This window comes from Hippocampus zosterae, chromosome 7, assembly GCF_025434085.1.
Source record: "Hippocampus zosterae strain Florida chromosome 7, ASM2543408v3, whole genome shotgun sequence".
Lineage (NCBI taxonomy): Eukaryota > Metazoa > Chordata > Actinopteri > Syngnathiformes > Syngnathidae > Hippocampus > Hippocampus zosterae.
The window spans coordinates 12262643-12274877 of NC_067457.1; the positions used below are offsets into that span (position 1 = coordinate 12262643).

Sequence of the window (12235 nt, forward strand, 5' to 3'; positions counted from 1 at the left end):
AAAGGGACACACAACCGTTCACACTGTCCCCAAGTATGAAGTGAACCCACACTGCCTGGACTATTATAATTTACATTTTTATAATGCTTGAATTTGGCACCGCTCGTTTTCTTCTGCAGAGGGAAAACAATTAGGATAAAAAGCGTGATTTGTAGGGAATTACTCCAGAATTAATGTTCCTAAAAAATGAGGGTTAATAAACTATAATTTGAGAGAAAAAAACAAGACATGAATGCATCAATCTACCACAATCATAATTTCCTTTTTTAATACAAGCATTACAATATTTCATATTTTGGTGTTACAGAATTCAAGTTTTATAGATAGATTTGGTTCACAGAAAAATCACAACAGAACAAACATCCCTAGCTGCATTAAAAAACAGTACACAAACCAACAACAACAACCAAAAAAAAAAACCCAACAGCTTAAATAATAAGTACAAAAATAAGTGGATTGATCACTTTTCTTTTTGCAGACAGTACAGTGACACAGAATCTTTTATCACTGGTAAGAAAAAAAAGGAACATAAAAATGCCACTTTGTTGTTAACCGGTGTTTTGTTTGCGGTTGACACAGCTCACGAGAAAACGATACATTCACTTGTTTTCTTCATCTCACTGAAGGCACTTATAATCAAATTTAGAGGAGCAAATAAAGCTTGTTTTTCTTCTTTACTGTGCCATTTTCGTGACACACAGGGGTTGTCCTTTCAGCGCGAGATGATTGAGTGTAGTTCTTTGTAACTGCTATTTGACGCAAGTCTGCAATGGCGCTTCAGACAGGAGCGCTGTGAAGACTCGAAACTCTTGTTTATGAAAAGCTGCTCCTCTACGACACCAGTCCTGCATCTTTCGCCATTCCGTAGAAAATTCCGCGCTGTGATATCAGATTTGAAGGAGTATCAAACTCTGCAATCTGTCCTTTGTCCAACACCAGCACTCTGCAAGGACACAAAGTATGAACATTTCTCACAGTGGTGCGTGCGGTGATGGCGGGGGGAGAAATCAGGATTTGATTTCCCTGCTGAATCCAACTAAAATTTGCTCACTTTATGCTCAGAAAAAAAAGCTCTGGTCAGATGAAACCAAAGTTGAGCTATTTGGGATAAATGCAATCCGTCATGTTTGCAGGATGGAAACATTTTCCCGAACGCAACATACTTATAGCTGTTCTGCCATTGGTTATTACCTGGCATCTTCCTGGCATCCCATTGGCTAAGAGTGACTTTTACCGAATGTGTCTGTGTGTGTAGATAGACAGATATGTGTCTTTGCATCATCCTTGTCATTTCTCGCTCGGGCCATGAGGCTTTCCAATACTTTTACGTAATGTGAATCAGCCATAAAAAGTGTTCAACAGTCGGGCTGATGTCTGCCTTGGACATTTTCAAAGGATTGCCACACACGTAGCAAACACAACAGAAGAGACAGTATTGCCAGAGAGTCAGCAGCGTAACTAGACACAAGGGAGGGTACTGGGCAGGGCTGTGAAAATGCACAGCCAATCAGCTCACAGGATAAATCCACTCGTCCTGTCATTGGTCGACGTCGCCGGGAACCAATCATGCGCCTTGAATGAATGCCCGTTGCATATATATTCATTTGCCTTTTTTTTTTCTGAACACAGTACTTTGGAAAAAACATCAATAAATGAAGCGCAATATTGCGAGGGATAACTGTATATCTTTAACTGTTCTGTGTTTTAACCCTTTCAGGGACAGCGGTTACGAGAGTGGACAGCTTACCATGTTATAGGTTGTCATTATTGGCGCATGAAAGGCTTAACATAATCGATAAACAACCATTAGAAAATATTGGGAGTTACTTCTAAATGAGCCAACTGACAATTTTTTTTTTAAACCTCACAACTTGAATGAAAAAATACACGGCAAAGAGGTTTCTCACCTTGTATAATCCATAATTGTATTGAGTCTGTGCGCAATAGTAAAGACGGTGCAGTCTTCAAACTGAGTCTTAATAGTAGACTGGATGAGATCATCCGTCTCCAAGTCGACAGCAGCAGTCGCTTCATCAAGTATGAGGATTCGCGTCTTCCTGAGAAGGGCTCGGGCCAAACACACTAGCTGCCTCTGCCCCACGCTGAGAAAATGCAATCGGGGCATCTCACAGTCACGCCTTCAATGCTAACAATGAATCATGGGGAACCATTGCCTGCTCCTTACCTGAGGTTCTCTCCTCCCTCTGAACACTCCATCTCCAGTTTTGCTGGCTGGTTGCTCACGAACTTGTGCAAATGGGAATGTTCCAGAGCTTTCCACACCTCGTCATCGCTGTACTTCTCGAAGGGGTCAAGGTTCACCCTGAGTGTTCCAGAGAATAGGACTGGCTCCTGGGACAAAAGCATACACGCACATACATGCTGACATCATATTCTATATCAGAACAAAGCAGATGGTATCAAACCAAGATGAGTAAAATGGAAAAAAGTTTTAGCTGGGAAGTGAATATCCACGTTGAGCAGACAACAGATTATATGTGTCTGCAATGGTGTTTTCTGGTATGCGCCATGTGCACAAAGTGCTGCCCCCCCACCCCACACACACACATACACACAAGTCCAACCTATAACAAACAAACAAAAAATGCTATTGGAAACGGTTTTCTATGCGGATCATGCCATTTATAACACTGTTGGGAAATTTGTGCCCCCTTGTGGAGGCACAAACTCTGTATAGAAGAGATGCAAAAAGAAATGGTAGAGTTCAAATTTTAAATTGTCCAGAAAGTCTTATGTAAAGTTTATTAGTGTAACACAGTGAGGAAAAACTCACAGAGGGCCAAAACTCAAAGCACACTTTTGGTTGAACATTTATTGAACAGACGGTACTAAACACACACAGGTACTGTAATTATCCGCATTATAAGGCGCACCTAAAAGCATTCAATTTTTTTCAAAAGCCGACATGGCGCCTTATAATCCGATGCGGTTTATATGTGGATCGATATTCTGATTTCTTGGACATACTATTTTAAATGTTCTGTAAAGCGCTTTGTTACAGCTGTGGCGGTTGTGAAAGTGCTATATAAATAAAGCTGTATTGTATTGTATTCCTTTAGCATAGCTCCATCTAGTGGATGCATAACGCAACCGTGTGCCTACATATGCAAACTTTTTCAAAAATAGGATATTCATTAAAGGTGCGCCTTATAATTTGTAGCGCCTTCTTGTGCGCAAAATACAGCACAGAATGTTATTCAAAAATAAATTACCATACTTTTTTCATTATATGGCTGGTCCAACTACTTATACTCCGGTGTGACGTATATTTATTATAAATATTTTATTTATTCATTTAAAAGCGTGGTGAAGCTCGTCTGCGAATTTGCTTCGGGTCACAACAAGAGCCTGAGAACGATTCTGAGATGCTACCATGTAACGAGGTGCGCTCTGCATTGTTTGTGGGGAAACAAGGTCTACCGCTGAATGACTTCTTTGCGAAATTTGTTTTCACGGCTCAATTTAGCTGTTGCAGCTTTTAATAAGGTGCGTTTTGTAGTATGGAAATTACACGAAGCTCATTCCCATCACTCTTTTTCAAGGGGTTAGCTTGTCATTGTCAGACATTCCATTTTGTTGCCAAATTTAAAATCGCTCTAAAAGCCACACCAAACTTGCAAAACATGTTCATCAATGTGAGTTGTAGACTTCTAGCGGGCTGTTTTCAATTTCCCCACAGGAAAAGTATGATACTTGGCAATATAAAATTAGCACTGGTATATGTACTCACTGCTACTTTGCCCTTTTACATTCAGGTGATAAATACAAAATCGCCTGTTTTGGTGATAAAGCCTCTGTTGCACTAATTTGCAGAAACTATTCTCTTCTTCAACCATCCATTGGACAGTAAATCAAACACAATGTGTATTTTTGTGTTAAGATATGTACCTGTGGAATGATTGTAAGTTTGGACCGCAGGTCATGCAGGCCAATCTCCGATATCTTAACATCGTCGATGGAGATCTCGCCTTCAGCGGCTTCCAGCAAACGGAAGAGGCAGAGCGTCATGGATGACTTGCCGGCTCCTGTTCGACCCACAATACCAACCTGCAGAAAATTGAATCATGCCATGCATGATGGTGCAATGTGCTCCTCTTCGACGAACCTTAATCCCAATCCCCCCCCCCCCCTCCACCCTACCTTCTCTCCTCCTTTGACACTCAGCGTCAAGTTTTTCAGAACCAGATCCAGTCCCTCGCGGTATCGGACACTGTAATTGTGAAACTCCACATTCCCCTGCATGGGCCAATCGGGATGGGGTTTCTTGTCCTCGATTTCCCAGGGTGCCTTTTGCATTTAAATACAAAAAGAAGAACAGATGAAGAACCTCTATTTTTAATCCCTCATTCTGTCACTCAAAAGTGTCAACTTTCATCTCTGCCCTCTTACAAGTTTTTTTGTGCATTAGCCCGGTGGTTTTCAATTACTTTCTGTCATGCCCCCCCCCCAAGGAAGAGGAAAACATCTCACGCCCCCCTGCCTCCGCACGACTATAAATAGTATTATTTGCCTATAAAATTGTTATAAGTACACCTTTGCATAACACTGTATCCTTCTTAACGTATAGGAGAATAAAAAAAGAAATATGGACCAACTTCCAACAAAGAATAGCTTTAGTAACTGGAACAGAATATATTTAAAGTGCATCTGAAATTCAAAAATAATATTAAATCCTTAATTTAACAATAAATATTTTTTGACTGACCGTGTCAAACCATACGATTCTGAAAAAAAATTACAGAAACTCAATAACTAACAATGCATTCCAACTAATTACCACCATTATCACAGAGCACAATATTAAAAAAACAAATACATAATTTGTGCTTTTTATTTTATTTTATCAAAGATGATGTCTGGATTAATGGCTATAATGAGCACGTTTTGCAATACTCAGCTTTTCGAAGCGAGGTTTGAAGCAGGACACAGCAACTCTCGGCTCCTGCTCAGTGTGTAGCCGGGACCAGGCTGTATGTTAGTTTACTGACGTAGAAGTCACAAAGCAGCATGATTGTTGGCAATATTCGGCACGTTTTCGCTGAGAAAAACTCAAGCAGCTTATCAGCGTGATTGGGGTGTAATGTTTTTAAGTGACGCCTTAATTTATTTGGCTTCATGTTGTCTGCTACCAGAAGTTTTAGACAAAGTAAGCACATCGATCTTTCCTCGTCTGGCACTGCCGTCACATTTAAGCCTAGCGCTACATCGCCTCGTCATATTTCCTCCCTGAGAATGCTCCCTGCGCAAACTCTGCCAATGAGAGCGCTACTGCCCCCTAACGTAGTGGAGGTGCAACTGCACGTTGTTTTAGGAGTAAAAAAATAAAAAAGCATGTTCCCCGAGGTCAAACGCGCCCCCCTTGACGGAGCCCCCCCGACCCAAGGGCGTCCCACTATTTGTGAAACACTACATTAGCCCTCACCGCTTTTTTAAAATGACCTTTTTAAATTTGACAACGTAAGAGACCCGACACATGATGGAGAAAAAAAACATCTGCATGCCCTTCTGCTCTTGTATCTTGTACTCAAGATCAGCTTTGATAAGGACCATGGTGCCACATGGCAGAACGTGTAGTTGTAAGAACAATAAAATTGAACAAGTGAGGCTCCCCTCCGTGAGTCGTCACCTTACCGTGGTGGAGGGGTTTGTGTGTCCCAATGATCCTAGAAGCTAAGTTGTCTGGGGCTTTATGCCCCTGGCAGGGTCACCCATGGCAAACAGGTTCTAGGTGAGGGGCCAGACAAAGCACGGCTCAAAAGACCCCAATGATGATAAAATAAATGGATCTAGGTTTCCCTTGCCCGGACGCGGGTCACCGGGGCCCCCCTCTGGAGCCAGGCCTGGAGGTGGGGCTCGTTGTCAGGCGCCTGGTGGCCGGGCTTACACCCATGGGGCCCGGCCGGGCACAGCCCGAAGAGGCAACGTGGGTCCCCCTTCCCATGGGCTCACCACCCATGAGAGGGGCCAAAGGGGTCGGGTGCAATGTGAGCTGGGCGGCAGCCAAAGGCGGGGACCCTGGCGGTCCGATCCTCGGCTGCAGAAGCTAGCTCTTGGGACATGGAATGTCACCTCTCTGGCAGGGAAGGAGCCCGAGCTGGTGTGTGAGGCAGAGAATTTCCGACTGGATATAGTCGGACTTGCCTCCTCACACGGCCTGGGTTCTGGTACCAGTTCTCTCGAGAGGGGTTGGACTCTCTTCCACTCTGGAGTTGCTCACGGTGAGAGGCGCAGAGCAGGTGTGGGCATACTCATTTCCCCCCGGCTCAGTGCCTGTACATTGGGGTTCACACCGGTAGACGAGAGGGTTGCCTCCCTCCGCCTTCGGGTGGGTGGACGGGTCCTGACTGTTGTTTGTGCATATGCACCAAACAGCAGCTCAGCATACCCACCCTTTTTGGAGTCCTTGGAGGGTGTGCTGGAGAGTACTCCTGCTGGGGACTCCATTGTTCTGCTGGGGGACTTCAATGCTCACGTGGGCAATGACAGTGATACCTGGAGGGGCGTGATTGGGAGGAACGGCCCCCCGATCAGAACCCGAGTGGTGTTTTGTTATTGGACTTCTGTGCTCGTCACGGATTGTCCATAACGAACACCTTGTTCAAACATAAGGGTGTCCATATGTGCACTTGGCACCAGGACACCCTAGGCCGCAGTTCGATGATCGACTTTGTAGTTGTATCATCGGATTTGCGGCCGCATGTTCTGGACACTCGGGTGAAGAGAGGGGCGGAGCTGTCAACTGATCACCACCTGGTGGTGAGTAGGCTCCGATGGTGGGGGAAGATGCCGGTCCGTCCTGGCAGACCCAAACGTATAGTGAGGGTTTGTTGGGAGCGTCTGGCGGAATCCCCTGTCAGAAGGAGTTTCAACTCCCACCTCCGACAGAGCTTTTCCCATGTTCCAGGGGAGGCGGGGGACATTGAGTCCGAGTGGACCATGTTCCGTGCCTCTATTGTTGAGGCGGCCAATCTGAGTTGTGGCCGTAAGGTGGTTGGTGCCTGTCGTGGCGCCAATCCCCGTACTCGCTGGTGGACACCAGCAGTAAGGGATGCCGTCAAGCTGAAGAAGGAGTCCTATCGAGCCTTTATGGCCCGTGGGACCCCAGAGGCAGCTGACGGGTATCGACTGGCCAAGCGGACCGCGGCTTCGGTGGTCGCCGAGGCAAAAAACCCGAGCGTGGGAAGAGTTCGGTGAGGCCATGGAAGCCGACTTCCGGACGGCTTCGAGGAAATTCTGGTCCACCATCCGACGTCTCAGGAGGGGGAAGCAGTGCACCACTAACACTATGTACAGTGGGGATGGGGCGCTGCTGACTTCGACTCGGGACGTTGTGAACCGGTGGGCAGAGTACTTCGAAGACCTCCTCAACTCCACCAACACGCCTTCCTTGGAGGAAGCAGAGCCTGGGGACTCTGAGGTGGGCTCTCCTATCTCTGTGGTTGAAGTCACCGATGTGGTTAAAAAGCTCCTCGGTGGCAAGGCCCCAGGGGTGGATGAGATCCGCCCGGAGTTCCTGAAGGCTCTGGATGTTGTGGGGCTGTCCTGGTTGACACGCCTCTGCAACATCGCGTGGTCAACAGGGAGCGTGCCTCTGGATTGGCAGACCGGGGTGGTAGTCCCTCTTTTTAAAAAGGGGGACCGGAGGGTGTGTTCCAACTACAGAGGGATCACACTCCTCAGCCTCCCTGGTAAGGTCTATTCAGGGGTGCTGGAGAGGAGGGTCCGTCAGGAAGTCGAGCCTCAGATTGAGGAGGAGCAGTGTGGTTTTCGTCCCGGCCGTGGAACAGTGGACCAGCTCTACACCCTTAGCAGGGTCCTTGAGGGTATGTGGGAATTCGCCCAACCAGTCTACATGTGCTTTTTGGACTTGGAGAAGGCCTTTGACCGTGTCCCTCGGGGAGTTCTGTGGGGGGTGCTTCGTGGGTATGGGGTACCGAACCCCCTGATACGGGCTGTTCGGTCACTATACCACCGATGTCAGAGTTTGGTTCGCATTGCCGGCAGTAAGTCGGAATCGTTTCCAGTGGGGGTAGGACTCCGCCAAGGCTGCCCTTTGTCGCCGATTCTGTTCATAACCTTTATGGACAGAATTTCTAGATGCAGCCGAAGCGTTGAGGGGGTCCGTTTTGGGGGCCTCAGTATTACATCCCTGCTTTTTGCAGATGATGTGGTGCTGTTGGCTCCTTCAAACGGGGCTCTCCAACTCTCACTGGAGCGTTTCGCAGCCGAGTGTGAAGCGGTTGGGATGAAAATCAGAACCTCCAAATCTGAAACCATGGTCCTCAGTCGGAAAAGGGTGGAGTGCCCCCTCCGGGTCGGGGAGGAGATCTTACCCCAAGTGGAGGAGTTCAAGTATCTTGGGGTCTTGTTCACGAGTGGGGGTATGAGGGAGCGGGAGATCGACAGGCGGATCGGTGCAGCGTCTGCTGTGATGCGGACGTTGTATCGGTCTGTCGTGGTGAAGAAGGAGCTGAGCCAAAGGGCGAAGCTCTCAATTTACCGGTCGATCTACGTCCCAACCCTCACCTATGGTCACGAGCTATGGGTCGTGACCGAAAGAACGAGATCCCGGATACAAGCGGCTGAAATGAGTTTTCTCCGCAGGGTGTCCGGGCTCTCCCTTAGAGATAAGGTGAGAAGCTCAGTCATCCGGGAGGGGCTCAGAGTCGAGCCGCTTCTCCTCCATATCGAGAGGAGCCAGATGAGGTGGCTTGGGCATCTGATTCGGATGCATCCTGAGCGCCTCCCCGGTGAGGTGTTCCGGTCATGTCCCACCGGGAGGAGACCCCGAGGAAGACCCAGGACACGCTGGAGAGACTATGTCACCCAGCTTGCCTGGGAACGACTCGGGATCCCCCGGGGAGAGCTGGAAGAAGTAGCCAGGGAGAGGGAAGTCTGGGCTTCCTTGCTAAAGCTGTTGCCCCCGCGACCTGGCCCCGGATAAGCGGTAGATGATGGATGGATGGATGGATGGATGGAACAAGTGAGGCTAACTGTTAGCTAATATGGTTACTACATCCATCCATCCATTTTCCGAACCGCTTGATCCTCACTAGGGTCGCGGGGGTGCTGGAGCCTATCCCAGCCGTCTTCGGGCAGTAGGCGGGGGACACCCTGGATCAGTTGCCAGCCAATCGCAGGGCACACAGAGACGAACAACCATCCACGCTCACATTCACACCTAGGGACAATTTAGAGCGTCCAATCAGCCTACCATGCATGTTTTTGGAATGTGGGAGGAAACCGGAGCACCCGGAGAAAACCCACGCAGGCCCGGGGAGAACATGCAAACTCCACACAGGGAGGCCGGAGCTGGAATCGAACCCGGTACCTCTGCACTGTGAAGCCGACGTGCTAACCACTGGACTACAGTTAGTTGGTAATCAGCCTTAAAATTACAGCCTAATTATCTGGATTATCTATCTATTAAGTGTGGGGGCAATGTGGACAAAATCTTGATATTCGTGTCAAATTTCTCAATATGATAATGATATTGCTCGGAAAATTAAGCAAAAAAAAAAAAAGAAATAAAAATATCAAACGGTATGTGGAAAGAGCAGTTTTTTTCAATAATAACTTAGTGGCAGTCATCAACATGAACAAAGTTAGCAACAAATAAATAAATAAATGAATTCACACTATACTGTCATTGTGCTTGAATGATAAATAATGATGCAACAACATAAGTGTGTGTGTGTGTGTGTGTGTGTGTGTGTGTGAACAGCATCAATGTGTGCTTCAGTACTAAGGCCCACCGCAAAAGGCACGAGGCTTCCGAACCCGTTTTGGACTGGACCGTCGTCCCCCCCCCCCAAAAAAAAACGGTTTGCCACTCACCCTTACACTTCAGCAGTGTGAACTGTGCCTGCCTGTCCCACATTTTGAGGCTCTCCATAAAATATATTGCACGACATCACTTTTTGTTAATTCGCAAAAAGATGGTGACAGTCAAGAAACACACAGGTTGCTACTGAAATATAGTACGTGGGCGATAATGATGAGGAAAGGGTGGCTATATTGAAAGGTGAGACTTGCTCCCATTCGAATGAATGGACCTATGAGGCGCGGACCGCTCATACATTTTTACCACAAGCCTCGCTATTTCATCCATTGGCACAGATGAAATTATAAATATGGTTAAGTCAAGTTGAAAAACAACATATGAGTACCAGATCTACTTGCTTTGGCCTGATGGTGCACAACTGCTTCTCGATGGTTGAGGACAAAGCCATTTCTCGCATGTGTGGTACTACGTCTGCGTGTGTGTGTGACTCATGCTCTCTCTCTCCTTCCATCAGATGATTGCCATAGCGTGGCTTTAGCTCTCCAACAACGGCAAACTTGAAACGAGGTATGTTGAGGCGAGCGTTAAAAGTCCAGTACTGATAAGCGTTTTAATTTTGGACATTAATTAATCCTGAAGGTTCAAATCTCGATACTGCTATGACAATGATATATCGCATAGCCCTAGTGTAAAATGCATAAAACCGTAAACATCCTTTAACATTGAACACACCAAATTGGCTGTGTGAATGCACACTTCAGTCCCAGCAAGGCTCCATTTTTTTATTATAATCTGTCTTTACAGTTACAATTTATGGCAAATCATGTATGAAAATATCTACTGAGAATTTAGCAGATCCAGAAATGCCATTTAAAAGTACAATGTATAATGCACAAATGGCCAGTTGTAATTACATGACCAAAATGCCCTGGTTTGCATAATTTGCTATTTCTGGATTGAATTAAAATTTATTGTCGCTGTTTGAGAACATGAGCTGGCAGAAGGACAGGAATCTAGGAATGTGTTGTAAATTCCTACTCTTTACCAGCCTATGTGTTATTAAGAGCACTTATCCGGAAAGAAACAAGCTGCTTTGGCACCCCCCCGCCCCAAAAAAAAAAAAAACACCAGAGAGGCAATACCGCCTGGGAATTGTTTCTTCTGAGGTAAGGCAGAATTCTTATGAGCGTCTGAATTTTTATAGGCTGAGTTCATTGTTTGCTGTGGTTAAAAACTACCCCATACGGTACCTCTGTCTTTGTCTCAGAGTATTCCTTTACTCGTTCCACAGCTACAATGTTGTTCTCCAGATCGGAAGTCATCCGCACCATCCAATTCAGAGACATGGTCACCTACAAACGCAAGTGACGCGCAAACACAATGTGAATTCAACTTAAAAAAACATAAATGATGTGATGGCAATGAAAACTAGTCACGTCTTCTTCCGTGTTGATCTTATACGAAGTCATATGCTGTTACTCGAGAAAATCATGTATGATAAGAATAGAGAATAGTCAGAACAGCCCAAACGCTTACATTGTGTTTAATAAAAGACAGAAATTCAAGAATGCATTTTCTGTACCTGTAAAGCATAAGACACTGATAGACCCACAAGGCCTGGGTTAAGGTCATTCTTTCCAGTGACCGCAAACAGAGCAGCAAACAACACGATGCAGTTGCCGATGAACTCAATGCGCACACCCAGCCACCTGTAGGACAGACATATATAATAAAGTCATTTAACTCATTCAATCCCAGTGTTTTACTGGATTTTGACTGATCTTGGAAGGCCCACAGAATATTTGGTTATAATGCTATATAAACATGGACCCTCTTCTTTCAGCAGAAAAAAATGGTTTCCATCTTTTTCCATTCTTCAGCAATCAGCATTACAAAATGGCTAAGTTTCATGAAAATGCTGATTCCTGGGCAAAAAAAACTGAGAAAAAGAGATTTTTGTAAAAGCATGAATTTCAAGCATGTGAGGCACCACTGCCACCTACTGGTCGCTTTTTACATGATTTACAATGCAAACGGCTTATTCTCGTTCAGATTGCATCGGACCCTCCTCCTCTCTATGAAGCAAAAAAAAAAAGACTTAGACGTACAAGTACCTCCTTGGTAGGCGGGGCCTAATTTTAAAAAGACGTACAAGTATGTCTTATGGAATTAAAGAGTTAACTTATTTCAGTAAGGAGATGCCTCGGGGGAGTGTTACCAATTTGGTTGCTTAATTGTGGTGCCTTACTTCCATGAGAATTTGTATTCCTGAGAGATTTGATATACTGGCTATATAAGGACTGCGGGTAGGAGGGGGGGGCGAATAAAAATCTACCACAAAAAATGGTGGACGGACATTTTTCTGCCCCGGGAAACTGCCGGCACTAATGTACGCCATCCCCGCAAACATTTCCAAGCCGCATTAAGTCC

At 46.0% G+C, this 12235-nt stretch overlaps 1 protein-coding gene across 5 annotated transcripts in view; it reads right to left on the bottom strand.

Annotated features, from left to right (window-relative positions):
• Positions 1-251: 251 nt before the first annotated feature.
• The window catches only part of LOC127604112 (ATP-binding cassette sub-family C member 3-like), a 56762-nt gene continuing 44778 nt past the window's right edge, over positions 252-12235 (bottom strand). For all 5 annotated transcript variants that reach the window (XM_052070972.1, XM_052070971.1, XM_052070973.1 and 2 more), the window contains 7 exons: positions 11388-11514; positions 11056-11157; positions 4162-4308; positions 3910-4068; positions 2186-2352; positions 1908-2102; positions 252-943 (listed from right to left, as the gene is read on the bottom strand). In XM_052070972.1, coding sequence (XP_051926932.1) covers positions 832-943; positions 1908-2102; positions 2186-2352; positions 3910-4068; positions 4162-4308; positions 11056-11157; positions 11388-11514 — 1009 coding nt within the window. In that variant the 3' untranslated portion in view covers positions 252-831. The remainder of the gene's footprint in view (positions 944-1907; positions 2103-2185; positions 2353-3909; positions 4069-4161; positions 4309-11055; positions 11158-11387; positions 11515-12235) is intronic.